This window comes from Rattus rattus, chromosome 9 (genome assembly GCF_011064425.1).
Source record: "Rattus rattus isolate New Zealand chromosome 9, Rrattus_CSIRO_v1, whole genome shotgun sequence".
NCBI classification, from domain to species: domain Eukaryota; kingdom Metazoa; phylum Chordata; class Mammalia; order Rodentia; family Muridae; genus Rattus; species Rattus rattus.
The window spans coordinates 67,583,115-67,605,140 of NC_046162.1; the positions used below are offsets into that span (position 1 = coordinate 67,583,115).

The 22,026-nt window shown below is 49.2% G+C and overlaps 1 protein-coding gene across 1 annotated transcript; it reads left to right on the forward strand.

The window, feature by feature from the left end:
• The first annotated feature begins 342 nt into the window (after window positions 1–342).
• Window positions 343–21,797, forward strand: Prpsap1 (phosphoribosyl pyrophosphate synthetase associated protein 1). Its single transcript, XM_032912415.1, has 10 exons — window positions 343–700; window positions 2,609–2,661; window positions 5,509–5,575; window positions 13,444–13,616; window positions 14,634–14,749; window positions 15,163–15,218; window positions 15,931–16,076; window positions 19,772–19,842; window positions 20,545–20,691; window positions 21,259–21,797. Exons 1-10 carry the CDS (start codon window positions 531–533, stop codon window positions 21,415–21,417), a joined length of 1,158 nt encoding a protein of 385 aa, XP_032768306.1. The 5' UTR covers window positions 343–530; the 3' UTR covers window positions 21,418–21,797.
• The last annotated feature ends 229 nt before the right edge of the window (window positions 21,798–22,026 follow it).

A 22,026-nucleotide genomic window follows, 5' to 3' on the forward strand; every position in this document is an offset into this window, starting at 1 on the left:
ATAAGTAAATACCAGCCTGCGCAAGCGTAGACTGGAGCGCTGAAGGCTTGTTCATCATAGAGGCGCGAGGCTAGACTGCCTCCGGTCCCTGCGGCGGACATCTTGACTCCTGGCAGTCAGTTTGAAGACGTCTGGAATCACCACTAAACGTTTCTGTACCTCCAAGAATAATGAACTTAAAAATGCCTGTCCTGGGAGACTCCAAACGAAGCGAGCACGCGAGTCAGTGACGCACCTGTCCGGACAGGCTTTCGCGGCGATGCCTACCTCCTTGCCCTTTTCCGAGATGGCGGCCGAGCGGATGCTCTAGCCGCGCGACTCGGTGTCGTGGAGGGGCGGGGCCTGACGCGGGGTCCTGAAGAGGCTGCGGCGCTCGGTTGCGGCGCTGTTGCCTGTGGTGCGGACGCGGAGGCGGCGCGTCTGTATCGCGCCTCGTCCCTCTGCGCCTCCGCCGGTGGCTGCGTCGGCGTCACAGCTGTGCCCACATCCCGCCCCGCGCGGACCGCTGTAGCCGCTTCTCGGGCCGGAGGATGCCCAGGAAGCTGCTGCTACTGCCCCAGCTGTCCGCGTGCTCCGCTCTGCGCGTCCCGCGGGCCCGGCCCGCCGCCTCGCCGGCCATGAACGCCGCTCGCACTGGCTACCGAGTCTTTTCGGCCAACTCCACGGCCGCCTGCACGGAGCTGGCCAAGCGCATCACTGAGTAAGCGGTGTGGTCCCCGGCGTGGCCCTGGCCCCTCTCCCCGCCACTTCCACCTTTGCATCTGGGAGCAGAAGCTTCGGGACGATTCCCCAACCCGGTCCCAGGGCCGCGGCGCACTCTTGACCCTTAAGAGGTTTCCTGCGCTTGCCCTGTGTCTGACCATCGCCATTTCCGGCCGACCCTAACGAGACGGACGATGAGGGTCTATCCTCAGACTTAAGGGGTGGGACGGTCAGGGAGAAGGGAACTCAGAAGTACTTCGGGCTGGGCGCGGGAGAGCCGCGATTACACTGTGTAGGATCAGTTGTACAAAAAAAGTCTTGGCTTAGAGGTGTGTGCGTGGAGTGTTAGCCACTGACTTCAGGGGTCCTGAGTTATCTTTCCAGGCTTGTCTGTTGTTACCTACTCTGACGCTGAGTGAGGGACGTGATTTTTTTTTTAAACCCTATTCGTAAAATGGGGGGTGGTTCTATGGGACAGGGATGGGGGTGTGAGCCTGAACTTGGTGGAGGTCGTGGAGATGAATCCTGCAGAGCAGGGCCTCCCGGTGCCCCGCTGATAGTACTTGTCTACTAAAGGCCCCTTTTCTCTTTTGGGGGAAAACTAGAGCCCTGGTAGAAAGAGCCTTAAGGGCCTTTTCTAATATGAGCTTTTTAGTAATATGTAACAAAATGCATCATTTGCCCTCTCTATGAGACAGGGCTTTACTGTAGCTCCTACTGGCCTGGAACTTGGAGATCTGCCTGCCTCTGCCACAGGAACACTGGGATTAAAAGCCCGAGCACCATACCCAGCGTTGGCTTTGGTGTCCTGAGATAAGATCTTAGGACCCTGGTCAGACTCTCAATGGTGTGATTTTCTGACCTTAGCCTTTTTGATCCGGCCTTACAGCAGCACACCTGGACTCCCCGGGGTAAACGGCTTGACTTTGAACATTTAAAGTCACTTTCATATTCCAGAAGTTCTTAACTCCACCTGTTTTATTATCAGTTGGACTTTGAAGTGGATTTAAGAGAGGATAAGGAAACAGCTTCTGCTGATCTGTTTTCTATTTCTTTTCTTAAGATTTATTTGTTATGTATACAATGCTCTGTTTGCATGTGTGCATGAAGGCCAGAAGAGGGCACCAGATCCCATTACAGATGGTTGTGAGCCACCGTGTGGTTGCAAGGTCTTGAACTCCAGACCTCTGGAAGAGCAGAGGGTGCTCCGAACCACTGAGCAATCTCTCCACCCTGGTTTTTATTTATTTCTTTATTTTTTAATATTATTTATTTAATAATGTATATGAGTACTCTGTAGCTGTCTTCAGATACATCAGAAGGAGGCATCAGATCTTACTACAGATGGTTGTAAGCCACCATGTGGTTGCTGGGAATTGAACTCAGGGCCTCTGGAAGAGCAGTCAGTGCTCTTAACCACTGAGCCATCCCTCCAGCTCCCCTGGTTTTTATTTCTAACCCCTGATTATTTGTCTTTCTTGTCAAGGCCAAGGATCCCTTTAAACATGAAACTTGAGGTTGTTTATAGTGGGTCATACTTACTACACATGACCTTGCCTTAAGAGAGCTGAGGGAGGGCACTTTAAAAATTAGTGGGTTTGCCTTTTTGCTATGATAATTTACCATAAACTTTGTAGACCTGGATAGCCTCACAGAGATCCTCCTGCCTCTGCCTCCCAAGTGCTGGGAATAAAGGCTTACCTACCACACGTGGCTTTTTTTTTCTTCTTCTTCTTCTTTAAAGTTTGGTCTTGCTAGATAGTCCTGACTGGCCTGCTACTCACCATATATCCCAGACTGGCCTTCACCTAACAGCAATCCTCCTGCCTCAGCTTCCAGAATGCTGGGTTAATGAGTTGTATGCTCTTAACCATCTTTTGTTTTGTTTTTGTGTGTGTGTGAATAGGCGTCTTGGTGCTGAATTGGGGAAATCTGTTGTTTATCAGGAGACCAATGGAGGTAAGTTAAAAGTCGATGTTTTTACTTTAGGATTTGTTGTTATTACTGCTGCTGCTGCTTATGTAGCCCAGGCTGTCTTGAGCTCTGAATCCTTCTGCTTTGTCCCCCTGGGGCTGAGATTAAAGCATGCCCCATTTCCTTATTCTATTAACTTTATCATGATCAGCCTGCTTCTGCATCCTCAGTAATGCCACATGGGAGCGAGCTGGCTCTCTCCTCCTATCCTGTGGGATTTAAGGGGTGAAATGCAGGTCATCGGGCCTAGTGCCTTCACCCTCTGTGCTATTGCTGGACCAGCCCCTTTAGTCATGTCCTGGGTTGTGGGCATGTCCAGTTTGATGGCTTGCTTTTTTTGGTATGTCAAGACATGGTTGCCCTGTGTAGTCCTCCCTGGTTTTACTGGAACTGGATCTGTAGACCAGGCTGGCCTTGAACTCAGATCTCCCTGCCTTTGCTTCCCCAGTGCTGGGATTAAAGGGGTGTGCCACCACTGCAGGCATTTCTTTAAAGCATGTTTTTGCTTTGTTTCCTTGGATACACTAGAACTTACCACCCCAGCTTTAACTTGCCCTGCCTTGGAGCCGTGTGGCACATCATACCTCCAAAGCCAGCAGACTTTTACAAGCAGAACTCCATTGTTGTTTTACTTGTACAATGGGTGGGCATTGTGTGTCTGCTCATATAGAGCTCAGAGGACAACCTTTGGTGGGCAGTTCTGTTTTATTGAAGCAGGGTCTCATTGTTTCTGCTGCTCTGCATGTAACATACAACGGGACGCCTGGGGTTGTAGGTACTAGCCTGTGTGTGTGTGTGTGTGTCTGTCTGTCTGTCTGTCTGTGTGTGAGCATGCATATGTGTGAGCGTGTGTCTGTGTGAGCATGGATGTCAGTTTAACACAGAAATGTTTTCTTTAAGCATTAGAGGTCTGTGTCCTTCATCCTTCCCTTTCTCTAGACTCTGACTCTTGTTTTTCCACACGGACGCTCACATCCTGTGATATACCGAGTAAAGGGGAGATCTGTAGAACGTTTGTCTTCTCTTCTGTGGGTTCTGTTTGAATATGCCATCGTGTTATCAACTGAGAGCATCAACAGTTTGGCACTGGGGATAATGACTAAGATGACTCAGTCACAGTAATATTCTGTGTCTATAACCTCGAGGATAGAGGACAGATACAGGGCAACCCTGAGGCTCACACACCTGCACCAAGGGGTTTGAGCTGAGAGAACCTGTGTCAGAACGTGAGGTGAAACTGCTGAGACGTACACTTACATTTGCATGTCTACCTGTGTACGCTTGGCATGCATGCATGTAAGCCCGTGTGTATACACACACACACACACACACACACACACACACGCACGCACCCTTCAGATTGTCCTGTCTTTTTGTTCTTTAATTTTTTTTAATCCAAATGTTTAGGTTGTCATCATAACCAAAACATTTGGATTAAATAGGTTAGTGGCCCAGTTTGGCTTCCCTCCAGGTTGTGTGGAAAACTAATTATAGCCTGAACACTGTGCCTGCCTGTCCTACTAATACCACAGCACAATCTAGGAAAGCCTTCTACCATAGGGCGTCTGCCCCTTTCGTTTGTTTATGAGTCTGAGCCCGTTCTGGGTTACACAGGAGGAACAGAGCAGTCAGCCTTACACAGTAGGGCCTATCCTGACAGACCCAAAACCAGATGAGCCCAGAGTCACGAGGATGTTTGGGAATTGAAAAGACACAGACCCAAGGACAGGACAGTAGACAGTTGTGCAGACGGTTGAAGAGATGCACACTAATTGGATGTGTGAGAATCGGGTTTTAATTAGTGTTCCATTTCCTTTAGCTTCCAACCTATCCTGGCTGGTTCTGTGTCAACTTGACACAAGCTGGAGTCATCAGAGAGGAAGGAGCCTCAGTTGAGGAAATGCCTCCATGAGACCCAGCTACAATGCATTTTCCCAATTAGTGATCAATGAGGGAATTGGGGGGCAACCTATTGTGGGTGGTATCATCCCTGGGCTGGTGGTTCTTTAAGAAAGCCTGGGAGTGGGTTGGGGATTTAGCTCAGTGGTAGAGCGCTTGCCTAGCAAGCGCAAGGCCCTGGGTTCAAGGCCCTGGGTTCGGTCCCCAGCTCCGAAGGGGGGGAAAAAAAAAAGCCTGGGAGCAAGCCAGTAAGCAGTACCCTCCATGGCCTCTGCATCAGCTCCAGCCTCTGGGTTCCTGCCCACTGAGTTCCTGTCCTAGCTTGTTTTAGTGAACAGGGCTGTGGAGTGTGAGCTGAGTTAACCCTTTCCTCTCCAACTTGTTTTTTGGCCATGGTGTTTCGTTGCAGCAACAGAAACACTAAGACATAATCTTAACAGCTTTTTTCTTTTAAGACTTATTTTTCATTTATTTATGTGTGAATGTTTCACATGTGTGGGGCACCCAAAGGGGCCGGGAGAGGGCATCAGCTATCTGGGTGCTGCAGTTGGGGTGCTGGAAGAGAAGTGATGTTGTGGCTTCCTCTCCATCACTGTAGCAGGGCTCAGCCTCCCTGGAACTGAGTGAGGCATCAGAAAAAGCCCAAGTGTTAGCAGCTTTCTGTCTGTCCATCCCAGCGAGGATGCCAGGCTTCGGGTTCTCTTTGCCGCAGACCCTGCCTTCTATGTCCGTAAATGCCTCGTTCTGCTGACTGAGCTTTTGGTTTGCCGCATTGTTTTGTCTTTTACCCCAGCCTGATCACTCTGTGTATCAGTGGTTTAGTTCTGATTGCACTGGGTGAGACCATTTGGATCCCTCTCTCCCAGCTACTGTGTTTACTACATCACGAATAGTTTTCTTAAAGCTTAACACTTTTTTTTTTTTTTTCTTCAGAAACCAGAGTTGAAATCAAAGAGTCTGTTCGTGGCCAAGATATTTTCATTATACAAACCATACCCAGGTAAGACCTGGCACCGCTTCAGGTGTCTGTTTTCCTCTGGGAAGTTTCCTCATGTAAGTAGCTGTCTTTTCATGTAAACAGTAATCCAGGGTCAATGTCCATAGTTTGTTCAAGGTCTGCTTGGGGTACAGACCCAGTTGAAGGCCAGACTGGGCAGAGTAGCGAGACTTGCCTCACTCAGAAAGTGAAGAAATGCCAAGTGTGGTGGCACACACTGAATGCTAGCACTCGTGGGAGTCTGAGGCCAGCCAAGTCTGCGGAGTGAGACTCTTGGCTTGAAAACAAACAAAAAACCTTGTATTTTCTTTTACATGTATTTATTTATTGGAGGTGGATTTTTGGGTGTCATGCACATGAGAAGAAAGAACAACTTAGGGGTTAGTTCTCTACTGCTGTTTTTTACCTGAGTCTTAGGAGTGGACCTAACCCTCAGCCATCAGAATTGGCAGCAAGTGTCTTTACTCACTGAGCCAGCCCACTGACCCTGTTCAAATGGTTTTGACATGCACTGTGAAAGTAAGAAAGAGGGTTGGAAAAATGGCTCAGCAGTTAAGACACTGACTGCTTCTCCCGGATGGACCCAGGTTCTATTCCTAGCACACACATGGCAGCTCATAGCTGTAGGTATAAATTTTTGACAACTTACTTTTAATAAGGGTTCAACCTCTCTAGCCCACCTCCCAGCAGAGGTAGTAGAAAAGTTCTTAGGACATGGGGGACGTAGGTCTGTTCAGTAGTTCTTTGGGGTGAGCTCGATCTTCTTGGGCAGCAGCTCAGTCCTGTAGCAAACCCCAAATACAACTTAGCAGCTATAGTCCAATCCTTTCAGCAAGCAGACACCACGAAGCTGTAGTTCAATCCTGAAGAAACCGCCAGGCTCACCAACCGGCCTGAGGTGAAGCTACAGGAGCGGCAAGCCACTGCAGGAATCTCGAGCAGTTCTTGGGCGAGTTTCTTCTCTCAGTGGTGATGTTATCACAAGTTGAGCTCAACAATGCTATGTAAGACAAACCAAAACCAGTACGTGTACTCTTTAGCGAAGAATAGAGAGGCGGAGCAAACCAAACCGAGGCTCGGCATGTCCCCCACTGTCTGTGGGGTCATATTTATACTCCTTCATCGAGCCTCCTTTCTTCCTTCCTTCCTTTCTTTCTTCCTTTCTTCCTTCCTTTCTTTCTTTCTTTCTTTCTTTCTTTCTTTTTCTTTTCTTTTTTTCGGAGCTGGGGACCGAACCCAGGGCCTTGTGCTTGCTAGGCAAGCACTCTACCACTGAGCTAAATCCCCAACCCCATCAAGCCTCCTTTCACGTGTCTGCTATATACAAACATCCTTTCACTGTGTCTGCTTCAGGAAAACAATCTTTCCTGTGTCTGCTTTAGCAAGACGTCCTTTCACCTCTGTGCCCCAGCAAACCATCACTAGACATAACTGACTTTCCAAAGAACTACAAGTTTCTGCTTCACATAACTGTAGTGTTTAGTTTTAAAATCATCACCTTTGCCTGTGATTGGACTGAGCTCTGGCCCCTCCTGGCTTCCCTCTTGTTTGCCCACCTTTACCTTGGAATCCGAGGATAAAGGATGTGCACGGTTTGTTATTTTACAGTTTGCCATGGCACAATTGCGTGGCGCAGATACCTCCTGCTGGAAGAGTGAGCTCTTGCCAATTTATTGTCTCTGTCTCTCCTCCCCTAGATTTAGTGACTAAGTCTCACCTAGCCCTGCCAAACATCCTTGGCCACTTACCTGTAGTGGAGGGCACAGGCCCTGGCTCCCCCGACCTCCAGGCCTTACATGATTGCTGCGATCTTCCTCCTTCAAACAATGGCAGAAAACCCTCTCTTCCCTTTCCCTGTACCTTCCACCCAGCCAGCATTTGCCACCCCACTCCTACCTTCTTTACTGACAAATCAAGAACCAATTAGGGAACAGGATGTTAGCATCAGAACCTCCCCTTACAACTGTCTGTAACTCTGAGATCTGACACCTTCACACAGATGCAGGCAAAACACCAATGCATATGAATAAAAATGACTACTCTTCAAAGTGAGAAAGAAGGTGACAGCTCAGTGGGGCACTTACTGTCCAAATGAGAAGAGAGGATCTGAGGGGCTGGCTAGAACCCACGGGCAGCGGCCTGTGGCCTGTGCGGTCCTGTCTTTTCTTCCTCTAGCACTGGACGGCACCGTGAAGTTAGGAAGTGTGGGATGTACTAAGCTACCTCACTGGACACGTGTAGTTGTTAAGCCCAGAGTTGTTTTACCTAAGTCCCCTCCTGCGAGCACAGTCTAGTATTATTCTCCAACTGCTGGATTTTGATGCTGTATTTTGCATTTTAAAGGAAGCCTCCTACCTGGTGCCTAATATTGTCTGGTGTTCCAACTCCCTTTTCCAGTCCCCACCAGACTGCTGACTTTGAACCTTACAGAATTATTAACAGCCCACCCAGAAGTGTTTTCTTCCAGTTCCTTACTTTTCTTATGCTTCCTCTACCTGTGGATGGTGTCACAGGTGAGACAGGTACAGGATAAAACAAGGCCCGTCATTGGACGAGAAGGAAGGGTGGGCCAAAGAAAAGTTTAAGGGAAGAGGAGGATAGAGGAGGGACAGAGAGAACATGGAAGCTGAAGTTAAGATTGTGTATTTACAGGTTGTTGTGTTCTTTTTTTTTTTTTTTTTTTTTTTGTTCTTTTTTTTTTTACAGGTTGTTGTGAATGTTCTTAAGGGATGGATGTGTATAGGGCTTTGTATGTTTAGGTGGGCAGTTATATCTTATCAGTTGGATCAAAGGTATTGTTGTGTGTTCTTGTGGAGAATTAAATTTGGGAGAGTGTGTGGGATGCCACAGAGTTGGGATGTGTGATTCTGACATGGAAACCTGTCTTGGGAACTAGATGGGTAGAGAGATGGCTGTCAGGCTCAGAGAGAGGCCTTCAGTAGTGTGATATGGGATGGAGCAAAGCAAGTGAGAGGCTTTGCTAACTGAGACTTAAGATATCTATCAGGTATCATGGGGCACTGCGGTGCCGGACCTAGTGGGGGATAAAAGACAGCATTTGATTTTTTTTTTTAATAGTTTTACAACAACATCTGCCCAGTAATGTCTTCCCTCAAAAGTTTGTGCTTCCTGCCCACTCAGGCCTTTTTTTAAACAACAGTGATTAGAGAGGCTTTATTCCCTGGGGCCTCCTCAGTCTATCCTTTGGCAAAGAGCATTGCCATCTCTTTCCTCTCAGTGCTAGAGTTCCTCAGGAGCTAAGAGGTAGTTTTCAGAAAACCCGAGGTCCTCGGCAGCCACCTTAGAGTACCTGAATCTTTGCGCTTGTCTGAGGGTGGAGAAGGACAGTCTCTGGCGTTTTAGTCCCAGGGGGACCAGCTTTTTTCACTAATCCTCCTCCAAATTCAAAGACACCCCCAGGCAGCAGTCTCTTAGCTGGCCTCAGAGACTGGCCTCGCCGATTTTGTGATGGCAGGAGGGGCTGTATCCTGGAAAGAAGAATGTGGGAAATCTTGTGTCACTAAGCCTTGGGCTGCAGTACAAGTTGGGGTTCGAGCATCTGCTTTAGTTTGCCCTTCTCAGGGAAAAGACAAGCTGCCTGCCTTGGGGAAGACGGTTGTGCCAGCCACGAGCTACTCTTCTGGGTACCTTTGTTATGTATCTGGGTTTTCAAAATTGTCCTTGAGGCTTGGGGGAGGAGCTAAGATTGGAGAGCCTGTTGATTTAGGTACAGCAGATAACATGGGCAGCATGGGGAGATTCTGGGCAGCCTCCCTACTGATGAGAGACCATTCAAGCGTGGCTGTTAGGACAGGAATTAGTGTCTTGCTTTCATGATTTGTTGGGAGGGGTGAGACTGACATCTGAACAAAATATCTCTCATTTATTTACTACTCCAGTGTATTGTGTTTTTTGTTGTTGTTGTTGTTGTTTTTCTTTTTTTTTTTTCAAGGCAGGGTGTCTCCGTGTAGCCTGGGCTCTATCCTGGAATTCACTTTGTAGACCAGACTAGCCTTAAACTCAGAGCTCTACCTACCTCTGCCTCCAGAGTGCTGGAATTAAAGGCCTGCACCACCTCCACCCAGTCAGGAGGGTTGGTTGGTTTGTTTGTTTGAGCACAGGCTGGCCTTACGGAAAGATTGAAAAGCCCGAGTGGAATCCACATAGGGCTATTGCTGTGACTAATGAGTTGGGGTAAGGCAATGCCCCATCACTGTCCCAGCGTTTGCAGGTACAAGCAGGTTAATTATGTATATATATTGTGTCGTATTTCCCTATCCCACATTAAGTTTTGTTTATTGAAAATGATAAGGCAGTCAGAGTTGAGTCTAATGCAGAGTATAATTACCCTGAAGAAAGAAAAATCGCTGGTAGAAGTTAAGCTTGTCCTACTTAAACAGTGACTACAAGAGCATTCTCAACTGACAGACAAAGCGGAGGCTGCCTGCCAAGTCTCTAAACCCTGCTAGCCACAAAACAGCCCCTGTGTCCAATTTGTCTGCTACCCCAGCAAAGGATGAATCTGCATGACAAAGGCCCCATTCTCCCTTTCCTGACCAATAGCCACAGAGGGCCAGAGGATGTTGAATTCTTTTTGTTTTGTCTTTGAGATGGGGTCTCCTTAGACCTGGCTACCTGGAGCTTGCTCTATAGACTGGACTGCCCTCAAACTCAAAGAAAAGATTTCTGCCTCCTGAGAGCTAGGATTAAGAGTGTATCACCAGGCTGGAGAGATGGCTCAGTGGTTAAGAGCTCTGACTGCTCTTCCAGAGGTCCTGAGTTTAAATCCCAGCAACCACATGGTAGCTCACAACCATCTGTAATGAGATCTGATGCCCTCTTCTGGTGTGTCTGAAGACAGCGACAGTGTACTCACATACATGAAATAAATAAATCTTTAAAAAGAAGATTTGTTTTTTAAAAAAAAAAAGTGTATCATCATATCACCATGCTTGACCGTGGGCGCTGAATTCTTTGGTGTAGATTACTGGGTAGAGGAAAAAAATGGAACATAACAAATCTTTATGTAGGAGGAGATGGGTAAATCCTGAAGTCCGGCTCTCAGAAGTTGCTTCTTATTGTCTAGCCCGTCCCTTGCTGGACTCTGCATCAGGCAGTTGTGTATGACGCACGCTTGAGCAAGACCAGCTAGACAAACAGCTCTTCTGGAATCCACAAAACGATTCCAGCTCGACTGTGTTCTTGGTGTTGAGATCTGGTGTGAGGCCATCTGCTGTGGGGCCTGGGCTCAGGCTTCATGTCATTACCTGCTGTCTGTCCTTCCGGTGTTGTGTGTGCATCCAGCTTAACATTCAAGTTCACCGGGCAGGTCAGTGTGGGCCGTCTGGGAACGGCACCTCTCCACTGAAACACGCAGAGCAGAAGTGTATAGGAACAGTGCTACTTGACTCATGTCTGCCACTTGGCAGAAATGCCTGTGGCAAGAGTGACCCAGTGTGCTCTGGCCTGCCCTTGAGATGGAGAACCCCAAGTGCCTCGGAAGCATGGACCAACATATGCCAACCTCGGGCATTGCTGCCGTGGAGTCGGAAGCCAACAAATGCTCCAGCTTACCTCAGAAAAGAAAGAACTCACCCAGGGTCCAAGTTGAAGATGAGCCCTCAAGTCCATCATCCCTGCCCTCTGAAAAACGGGTTTTGTTTTGGGATTCAGATCCATTACTGTGTGTGTGCAGTGCCCTCAGACCACGCAGGGCATTGGGTCTTCTGGAGAATTGGGTGCCGAAAGCTGCACTTGGGTCTCCTGCCAGGACAAAAACACTGCTGAGCCAGGAAGACGGCTTTTATTTGTTTTGGGGTTGGGTTTGTTTGTTTTGGTTTTGACTTTTGAGACAGGGTAGACCAGGATGGCCTGGAACTTACAGAGATTTGCCTACCTCTGCCTCCTGAGTGCTGGGATTAAAGCTGTGCACCACGTCTGGCTCCCAGAGAGATGCTTTTCAATCTAGGTTCCTATAGTGGTTATCACAGATGTAAGAAATAGATTATTGGTTATTAGGGGGTTGTTGTCATTGTGAGGTGTGCTTGACAGCTGATGGGAGTCCCTGGAGTTCCACTTCCCTCCCGGTGTCACTTGGTACCTGCTTGTCTTGGAACCTAGGAAGTTACAGGTGATCAGCTACGTGACTGAGTCCAGGGTCAGAGCTGGGAGGCAGGGCAGTTCCAGTCCCAAGTGCTCATTTGCTAAGACTCTGCATCCTGAAAAGCTGATGGGCGACCTGGTGAAGGAGCAAGTCCAGGCTATGAGAAAGAGGCAGGAGTGTTTCTTTATTGAGTGGGTTATAAGAAAATTCACCATGTCAGCACGTCAGCCATCTTTGCGTTTTCTCTGTCTGTGTTCCTTTCTTTTCCTTTCTAGTTCATCTATTTTTGTCTTATATACATTGGTATTTTGCCTGTATGTGTGAGGGAGTCAGACCCTGGAACAAGAGTTATAGACAGTTGTGAGCTGCCGTGTGCTTGCTGGGAGCTGAAGCTGGGTCCTCTGCAAGGGCAGGCAGTGCTCTTAACCCCTGAGCCATCTCTCCAGGCCCTGCTTATGTCCCTCTCTGTCCCCACCTCTAAGGATGTTTTATTGAGTGAGTAAGTGGGTGGAGGAGAGCACCTAAGGGGAGAGGGAGCAGGGAAAGGGGATATTATTTGAAGTGTAAACAAATGAAATAATAAAAAGTAAAAGATATATGCAAAGCCCCCTAAAAAAGTCTGTTTTTATTTGTTTATTTATTTGTTTATTTATTTACTGTCTTGTTTGTTTAGGGGTTTTCTCTTTTTGGAAACAGGGTTTCAACACCTATTACTGTTTGTCCAAGAACTCTTCGTGTAGATCAGACTGGCCTTGAACTCACAAAGATCACTTGCCTCCACCTCCCAGTGCTGGAATTAAGTGTGCATACCGTGCCTGGCTCCGATACAGAATTGTGTGTTAAAAACCGATTTGCGGGGTTGGGGATTTGGCTCAGTGGTAGAGTGCTTGAGTAGCAAGTGCAAGGCCCTGGGTTCGGTCCCCAGCTCCCCCCCCAAAAAAAACCGCTTTGCTTCCACTAGTCTCTAGAAATTGTGATTGTCTTATTTCTTTTTTTTTTTTTTTTTTTTTTTTTTTTTTTTTTTCCCCCGGGCTAATAGAGCTATTAGAGTACTTTGAGGTTGGGAGTTTTATGAGTTTAATGTTGAAGTGAGTAAGATAAAATGACTTAGAGGGGCAGGCAGCCAGCCTGGTCTGTACAGTGGGCTCCAGGTCTGTCTGGCAATGTAGAAAGCCCCGACTCAGGCAGAGGGGAGATGGGGACGGGCTGAGTGCCTTGCAAATTACACCGCTGTTCTGGGTGGCGAGGCTTGCACTCTCCTGTAGTGTAGGCAGCCTCACCCCCACTTGTCTGCTCTAGAACTATCTGGAAAGCCTGGGCCCCAGAGGAGAGGGTGGGGACAAGAGCTTGAGAAGCCCCTGTCCCCACAGGGACTGCCTTCCTCAGATATCTTTCAGGGTCACGCTTCCTTCTCTTGTCTCTGTCAGGAATGTTTCAAGCTGTGAGATGTTCCAAGACTTCCCCTCTCCCTCCCACCTTCTCCCCCAGGAAGACAAAATGCTTCCTGTCAATGACAGCTGTGGCCTATATCTGTACCCCTGGCCGCGTGACAGCAAATGTCAGGTTACTGGTTGCTGGAGGGACCAAGATGAGAGTGAGGGGTCACTGCTGTGGGTTTGAGCAGCCACATCTGAAAGCTGTAGCTGAGCCAGCCAGAAGGGGGGTTGCTATGCCTGCCCTGCCAAGTGGGGAAGCTGAGGGCTTTGCTGGTTGGTGGTGTTGCTAGTGCAGAGGTTTCACTCCAGAACACGAGGTTTTACTGTTTTAGAGATGTGAATACGGCCGTGATGGAGCTGCTGATCATGGCGTACGCCCTGAAGACTGCCTGTGCCAGGAATATCATCGGTGTCATCCCCTACTTCCCCTACAGCAAACAAAGCAAGATGAGGAAGAGGGGCTCCATTGTGTGCAAGCTCCTGGCATCCATGCTGGCAAAAGCTGGTGAGTGAACAGAGGCCCTGGGTCCCAGCGCGAGACGCGGTCTCTCCCCGGCGCAGGTCAGCCTCCTCCCGGTGTCTGCCTTGGGACCTGTTTCTTTTCACTAAAGACATCTTTCCTTTGACATTGTTTGGAAGGGATATATGGGCTGAGGTATGACATTGTTAGTGTCCCCTCTGTCTCTAGAGGGACCTGCTTCAGCGTCTTCTCTGACCGGTTATTGTGGTGTTTCCTTGTGTCATCTTGTCGTCTGTATTTTAAGTGACTTCACTGTTTACCTGAGTTAGGTCACTGTGTTTAGAGCATGGATTGGTCAGAGCGTTCCTTTAGGTGCTTCTTTCTTTACCCTCCCCAGCCCTTGCTGCCTGTGTGCAGCGGCTTACGCTTTAGTGCCCTGTAGAGCAGTGCGTGTGTCCTGACCGTGAAATAGACAGCAGATGAGCACTGGACGGTGACTGGGGCTTCCCTGTCTGACATCCATTAGAGCGCTGGTTCTCTGCTCCGTCAGATTGGTGACCTTTGAATACCTACAGAGTTTCTAGTGTCCCTTTTCTCCAAGACGCTGTCACACATCTTTCCACTGGAAGCCTCAGTGTCTTACACTTTTACTGTGAGTCTCTCTCCTTAGGTTACTTTGCTGCTGTTTCCTTTTGAGGTGGCTGTGTCTCTGGCAATTGCTTTTCTATTCTTTCGTGAAGGCCCTCCTGTTTCATTCCTCCCACCACTTCATGTTCACTCCCTGGTCCTGTTCTGGCCTCTGTCTGCCTCTTCACTTTTGACTGCGCAGATGGCAGTGCGGAAGGCACGCCCTGTCAGCTGGGTCCATCCCTAGCTCTTCAGCATTAGGCCGGACTCTGCTCCATGCCGTGCTGTGAAGGCTAACGGTAGAATTTGTGCCCCTAGTTCACAGTACCCCGCCTTCAGTCTTCTGAGAGGTGCAGGGTTGAGCATCTAGTTTGTGTCCACTGTGGCCACTGGCTTGTAGGGAGACCTTTGTAATTTTTTGTTTTAAAATTTCAGGTCTAACTCACATTATCACTATGGATCTTCACCAAAAGGAAATACAAGGCTTTTTCTGCTTCCCCGTGGACAACCTTAGAGCCTCACCTTTCCTGCTCCAGTATATCCAGGAAGAAGTGAGGAGCCAGCAGCACACCCACGTGTCCTCAAACACACGTAGTTAGTTTTCCCTGGCGTCAGGTTGCTCAAGAGCTCTCCCTGAGGCTCTGCCCGCCACAGCCAGATAGGCTCAGCATTTGGTTACGGAGGGCCATGTTTGCAGAGACGCTAAAAATCGAAAAGTACATTTCCTTCTAAGCACGTTTATGCTCATGGTTTCTAGAATGAATTGTGTGGCATTTCTGTTATCCTGAGGTGGCACTGCTTCTTCATCGGTGAACTGGTGGTGATGGAATGTCCTCGTGAACTCCAGCACAGTACTAGAAGAAAAGTCTTAGACCTAGGTCCAGACTTAGATGGTTTGTTTTTTTGTTTTGTTTTGTTTTTTTAAAATAATGCTTCAGTATTTTTATTTTTCCTCCAAATCTAGATTCCAAATTACAGAAATGCAGTCATTGTAGCTAAGTCTCCTGATGCTGCAAAAAGGTAAGTATTCCCAGCAATTCTCCTCCCTCTGCGCTCGCCGTCAGAACTAGGTTGGGAATTGGGGCTGTCACAGTGTGGCCAGTAAGAGCTCATGGGCTCTGCTTTCCCTGCCTCATTCAGATCCTCTCAGCAGCCTCTCCTCTCTACACTCCAAACATCACAGCACCCCCACACCGTGCTACTCAGCTTAGAATTCTTCAGGCTTCAGGAAACAGTGACCTGTGAACACTTAGGCAGTGATCTGGTTTAGATTTTTTTTTTGCAGACAGTGCATCCTTTGTGTATACCAGTCTGTTTTCAGGCTCCCTTCATAGCTGAGGATGACCTGGAAATCTGGATCCTCCTGCCTCTGCCCCTGGAGAGTCACTCGACCCTGTCTGTGTAGTGCTGGGAATCAAACCCACAACCCCACGCAAGCCAAGTGAGCGCTCTATCAACTAGGCTGCCTCCCCCGTCTGCCACCGATTTTGAAACATTGTTTTGAACAAAGTTCTGGAAATAGATTTAAGGGATACTGGGGAGAGAAACCCCAAATTATCTAGACTCCAATGGTAGCCCTTGAGGTGTTTATCTTCTGGCCTGGTTTATAGAAGTAGTTCTTTGTGCCCCTCAAAAAGACTGAATGCCGTTTTCTCTTGTGATTACTAGAGTGGGGCCGTGGGCTGGGCGTTCTTCCCATCGGTGTCACCATGGTCAACCATTGTCTTCTCAGGGCTCAGTCCTATGCAGAGAGACTACGCCTGGGCCTGGCTGTGATCCACGGAGAAGCTCAGTGCACAGAGCTAGACATGGATGACGGTCGACACTCACCCCCCATGGTCAAGAACGCCACTGTGCACCCCGGCCTGGAGCTACCCTGTAAGATTTGCCCTGTGCCATTACTTGTAAACGGAAGACCGTTCTGACCGGTGTGAATGGCTAAGAGTTACTGTCTTGGGTACATTGTGGGCTCTGAGCTGTTCAGCCATTTGTAAATAGTTGAGGAGAGTAGGTGTCCAGCACACGTGTGTGCAGCTGGGTAGGACAGCTGGTAAGTGTGCGCTTGTGGCTTTGGTGCATAGCCATGTGTGAGGTGTGGAGTCCAAAGCCTTTGGTTGTTCTTTGGCAGGTGCTGTGGGTTGTGGGTTTTGGGTTTTGGCCCCCAGGCACCCTTACCTACCATAGTAGGGCGGCTCTTGGACCTGGTACCTGACTGAACTGCTGCTCTGATTCCAAGTGGGCAAGCAGCTCGCTTCCACAGACGCCCTGGCCTTGCCGAGGCTGTGCGCCGCAGAGGCTTAAGGTGTTTCCAGGAAAGAGAGTAAATCTGCCCCAGAAACGGTCAGAGGTTAGCGGGGGGAGGAACACTGCGGTTGATTTTGGGGCCCCTGGCTCCCCCCATTTGTTAACTCTTGCTTCACTTTCATTTCTAGTGTTGGGTGTTTTTATATAAAAGGAGTGTGTGTATATATATACAATATATATATGTATATATATTATATATAATATGCTTTTAGTTTTGTTTTTTTGGTTTTTGAGGATTTCATGGTCTTATATTTTTTTGGTGCTGGACACGGCAGGGTTTGGCTGTAAAAAGTCCAGTGTGCACTGCTCTCCCCAGCATCTCCAGATGGAGCAGCACTGTTGTGTGCTTCGTGATCTGAGCCTAGGCTGTGGGACTGAGGCCCCTTTATCCCTAAGTATTTAGTGTGCAAGGGAAACGGTGGGTTCTTGCTCAGGACTCCCCAAGGTCTGTTACCTAACCTAGGCCTTTATCACTCCCCAGCGTCCTGTGGAGCAAGAGGAAAAACCTTTGTCTTTGTTGTTGGTTTTGGATTTTGGCCCAAGGCCTGATCTGTATCTGCACGTTGTATGCATTTGGCGTGTCTGTACCCGGACACTGCATGCAGTTGGCGTGTCTGTACCCGGATACTGCATGCAGTTGGCGTGTCTGTACCCTGATTTGATCCAGGATGGCTCTTCCGTTCTTAGTCTCTGATGTCCTTGGAGCCGTAGAGCCCACAAGCCAGTTATTTTGTACACTATCCCGTATTTGGGACTTGTTTCTGTCCTCCTCGTGCTTAGATGCACATTTGAGCACTGGCAGGAGTGGCGCAGGAGACACACGGTGTCCCATTGGAGTGCCACAGGAAACACGTGGTGTGCCCAGTGCTGCAGATGCTGATCTTGGCGTCTGGTTAAAATGAAGTCTGGCAGTCATTACTGGGAAGTTACTTTTTCCCTCGTTGTCCGCAGTGTACTGTGGATGCCGCCTCCCTGTGGCTCCTTCTCACCTGACTCCGTTAGAAGGGCCTGCTCATTGACAGATGGCCTCTTCTCTGCTGTTGCTGCTGGGTTTACCTCAGTCTGGCTTTGCAGCCAGGGCTGGGCTTGGGGTTCTCCTGCTTCAGCCTCCCTAACGACAGTGGCAGGGCTGCTAGCATGCAGCACAATGCTTGGCCTCTTTGTTCCCCAGAGAGACAGACAGACAGAGAGAGACAGACAGTGTGTGTTACACGTGCAGGTGCTTGCAGAGGCCAGAAGAGAGTGACGGATCCCTTGGAGTTGGAGTTAAGGGCATTTGTGAGCTGTCTACTGTGGGTGCTGGATCCCAACACGATCGAGCAGCCAGCAAGCATTCTCAGCCATCGCTCCATCTCCCCAGCCTCCCACACCCCGTTCCCCTGTTTAAGATGCTCTTTCACTGTGCTGCCCACCTGGTCTGACTTTTGAACTGAAGTGCACTTGTCTTGGCCTCTCTCACAGGTACAAGTTCCCACCACTTCACACAGGCAAACGAGAGCTGAGTTCTGTTGAGACAGAGCCTTGATTTGTGCCCAGGCTGGCCTGAAATTCTCAGTCCTCTGCCTTCCCCTCAGTGCTAGCATTGTCATCTGTCACCATGCTGCCAAATTCAAAAGATCGCCCTAGTTCTGATGGGAAATAAAGACAGATATATTAAAATTGGACCAGAAAGTGTGGGGGTAGAGTGTATTGTTTGTTTAAGACAGGGTCTATGTAGCCCAGGCTGGCCTCAGACTGGCTATGTAACTGGTTTACTTTGAGCTTCTGATCCTGCTGCCTCATCTTCCTTAGTACTAGAATCAGGATGGTGTTGGTACTGCTGTCCTAGGTTTATGTCGTGCTGGGAGTTAAAAAACACAGGAAGGGGCTCAGGCACGCCAGGCATGCACGCTGTATCCCAGCCCTCTCATAACCATACTGTAGCGGTGAATGGGTTCATTAAATGTATAGCAAGCCAAAGTAAAAGATAGGGATGGATGGGTAGATGGACGGACAGAGAGTCATTACATCATCAAAGTGGGTGCTCACATTGTCCCGCAGAAACCAGGGAAGCTGAGGCATCCGTTCCAGTTCCAACTGAGCCTTCCCTCCATAGTGGTTTCCTGCGTCCCTTCCCCACTGCATGCGTCTTTATCCCAGGGGTAAAAGTGACTCTGCAGATGGCCACACCTAGGTCCTCTCACTCTGTTCTTTTTTTTTTTTTTTTTTTTTTTTGGTTCTTTTTTTTTTCGAGCTGGGGACCGAACCCAGGGTCTTGCACTTCCTAGGCAAGCGCTCTACCACTGAGCTAAATCCCCAACCCTCTCACTCTGTTCTTGAGCTGGTTTTGTTGTTGGCTTTTTTGGGGGGTGGCGGGGGGGATCCTCCTTCCTGTCACACAGTTGAGCGGGGTAGCTCATTCCCAGACCTTAGAGACCATATGGATATAAACATTCCGAAATCTGAAATGGTGTAAGGGGGTGACAACCAAGCTTCCAGAGCTCGCTTCTCAGTGAGTTCAAAGCAGCACATGACAACTTACCGCCATGATACACGTTCCGATTTGTTGTATGTGAGGTGGAGCCCAAGACTAGAGGGGCGCTGGGCAAGCCCTCTGTCCCTGAGCTACACTCCTGCTGCCTCTGTGGGTTTGTACTCGGTCAGTCCTGTAGCTCTCTGCTCGAGGATGAATGGGAAGACGGTGATCTGGTACTTACAGTCCTGAGTTCCAGGGAAGTGTGGAGAGCTGGTGTTTAAAACTAAGGCTGCAGTGTCTAAAGCGGTTCTCAGACAGTGAGGCCAGTTCCCCTTGATTGGACCTCTGTCCTGTGGGGCTTAGCCGGGCTGCTTGTCTACAGTTCTTTGACAGGAATGTCAGTATGTCAGCTGTCCTGTCAGAGTTGTGGGCCCCTCCCTGTTCTGTTGTGACAGCCCTGACACAGATCTTCACAGTCATTCAAATGTCGCCAGTCTCGCATGAGAGAAGAGGTGGCTGTCCAGACTGACTGCATACTGTGATGGCTGCCATGAAGACATAAACTACCTCATCAGTACATTTAATACTGGTCACAGAGCAGGGTGGTACGGTTTTAAGTATGCTGTGTGAAGTAAAAGAGCAAATTTACCCTTCGGGTGATCTTTATTTTTTATCTTGTGTGCATGAATGTTTACCACGTGTGTGCCTGGTGCCCTTACTAAGGCTGTTCCCTCTGTGCTGTAGCTTGCTACGGGGTTGTGGTTCTGTTTATCCAGTTACCCAACTAACTCATTCTTCTGATGTGTTTTGGTAGTGATGATGGCCAAAGAGAAGCCACCAATAACAGTGGTCGGAGACGTCGGGGGACGCATTGCAATCATAGTGGTATGACCATGCCTCCTCATGTTCACACACAGAGGTGACACTGCTGACTCAGTCTGTGTGGGTCTCTGCATGATGGTGGATTTCGGTGGATCCACCTGCCTTCCCTTACTCGCTCTCCTTTAAGAGAGATTTATTTAGTACCTAAATGGAAGAAATTAACTCCTCCCCTACAATGTAAAAGCCTGGTTCCTCCCACAGGAAGATTCAGCACTGCAGCCTTCATCATAGGGGTTCTGGGTGCCTGAGACCAGCTCCCTTGATCACCCCTGCATTTCAGAGCCATAGGACAAGTCTTTCCCATTGCCAGAGTGGGGACAAGTGTCCGGTGCAGCCTGGCTTTGCACTGGGATGCTGGCCACCCTCACTGGATTAGAGGGTCCCAGCAGCAGCAGCTTCCCTTGGGACAAAATAAGTGTCATGCTGGCTCTCAGGACAACTGAGGAGTTTGAGGGAGGGAAGCTACCCTGACAGTCATGAGGGCTTCACCTTCAATGTCACACATACTAGTCTAGAGAGCCCCACCACTCCCGCCCACACCCTTCCCATACAGTGCCTCAGTGCCTCGCCTATTCACTTGCAGTCCCGGGATGCTCAGCCCTCGGCCAGACATGGCTTTTAACAGGCTGGCCTTTGTAGCGGGGAGCAGAGACATGTGTCTTTCTCAGCAGGCGAGAGGGTGGCTGAAACTGCCTCTGCTTACAGGATGACATCATTGATGATGTGGAGAGCTTTGTTGCTGCTGCAGAGACCCTGAAAGAGAGAGGTGCTTACAAGATCTATGTCATGGCCACGCACGGCATCCTGTCTGCTGAAGCTCCCCGTCTGATCGAGGAGTCCCCCATTGATGAGGTTTGTCTCTTAAGAGCTTAGGAACTTCTCCAAGCGTGAAGCCAGAGTCCCGCTTGGCTGCTGTGGCGCCCGCCTGATCTCTGGCTGGGCTGCGTTCCTAGCTAAAATGTTCTGTCTGTTTCGGCCTCGCCTAGGCAGATGGATGTGTAGGAATTGGGATTTACATGGAGGTTTGTTTCAGACCTTCGTATCGGTGTTAGAGTCACATTTGGTTTTGAAATCTTCCTTGATGGCAGTTAAGTGTCAGGTGGGGCTGGGCCGTCCTAGGCCTTAAGTTCTGAGCCATGGCCGCTCAGTATGTAAAGTCGTGTTTTAGCAGATGTCCCAGCAGCTGAGAGAGGAGGTGCAGTTGAGCCCCATTCTAGGTTACACATCAAGACCCTGCCTCAAAAGGAAAACCGAGACTGGGACGTAGTGCCTTCCTCTCGCATGCGTGACGTGTTCACCACAGAAACCGCTCTGAGCAAAAGTCTTGTTTTGGAGCTTTGCTGTGGGCATTAAGTTAAATGTTAGAGCCACTTCTGGCACACACGAGTGACTGTGTATTCCCTGTTGCTTTGTAACTAGGTGGTGGTGACGAACACTGTCCCTCACGAGCTTCAGAAACTACAGTGTCCCAAGATAAAGACTGTGGACATCAGCTTGATTCTTTCTGAGGCGATTCGGAGAATCCATAATGGCGAATCCATGGCTTACCTCTTCCGGAACATCACAGTGGATGATTAGCTCCGAGCCGCCTTGACCTGCAGGGGAACACACAGCAGTGTTGGCCGGCAGACAGGCTGCCAAGTCCCTTCTCCCCCATCTGCAGAGTGCAGCCTATTTGGGAATACGTCCTGCGGAAGAGGCAGGCTCTGTCACAGCAGGCATCCAGTTGTAGACTGAGTCCCCACGCTGCTTTGTTCACTAGTGTCTGCTCTGGGGAAGGCAGGTGAGGCGTTGAGCTTGGTCAGGGAGCTGACCACTGCACCTGGCACTGATGCGTGCAGTTGTACCATTGGACATGAAGCGTCCCCGGCTGCATTCATGGAGCTCGTCAGATGAGAGCGGAGCAGCCTGTCCCTCAGAACTGTGCTGCTGCAAATAAAAGTTTCTTATCTCCCTAGTGTCTTCAGTCTACTCCCTCCTAGATTACAAACCCCATCAGTACTATGCAAGAAACAGTGGGTTTAAAACGGGGGTCAGGGTCCACAGCTCTAGTGGATCACAGATGTGTCTCCCACAGGCCCTATTTCCTTCCCGAGCACTGATGGCACGTCTGTGTGTGATTTGTGTGACTTGGGCAGTTCTGGAGTAAACCTAGGGACTCCTGTATACTGGGCACGTGTTCCACCA

Bases quoted from the DNA above. Each gene is read 5' to 3' on its own strand.
- Prpsap1 (XM_032912415.1), top strand. From the start codon at position 531: ATGCCCAGGAAGCTGCTGCTACTGCCCCAGCTGTCCGCGTGCTCCGCT. The intron at 701-2,608 runs GTAAGCGGTGTG...GTGTGTGAATAG, and splicing joins CTGGCCAAGCGCATCACTGA to GCGTCTTGGTGCTGAATTGG. The intron at 20,692-21,258 runs GTTTGTCTCTTA...CTTTGTAACTAG, and splicing joins AGGAGTCCCCCATTGATGAG to GTGGTGGTGACGAACACTGT.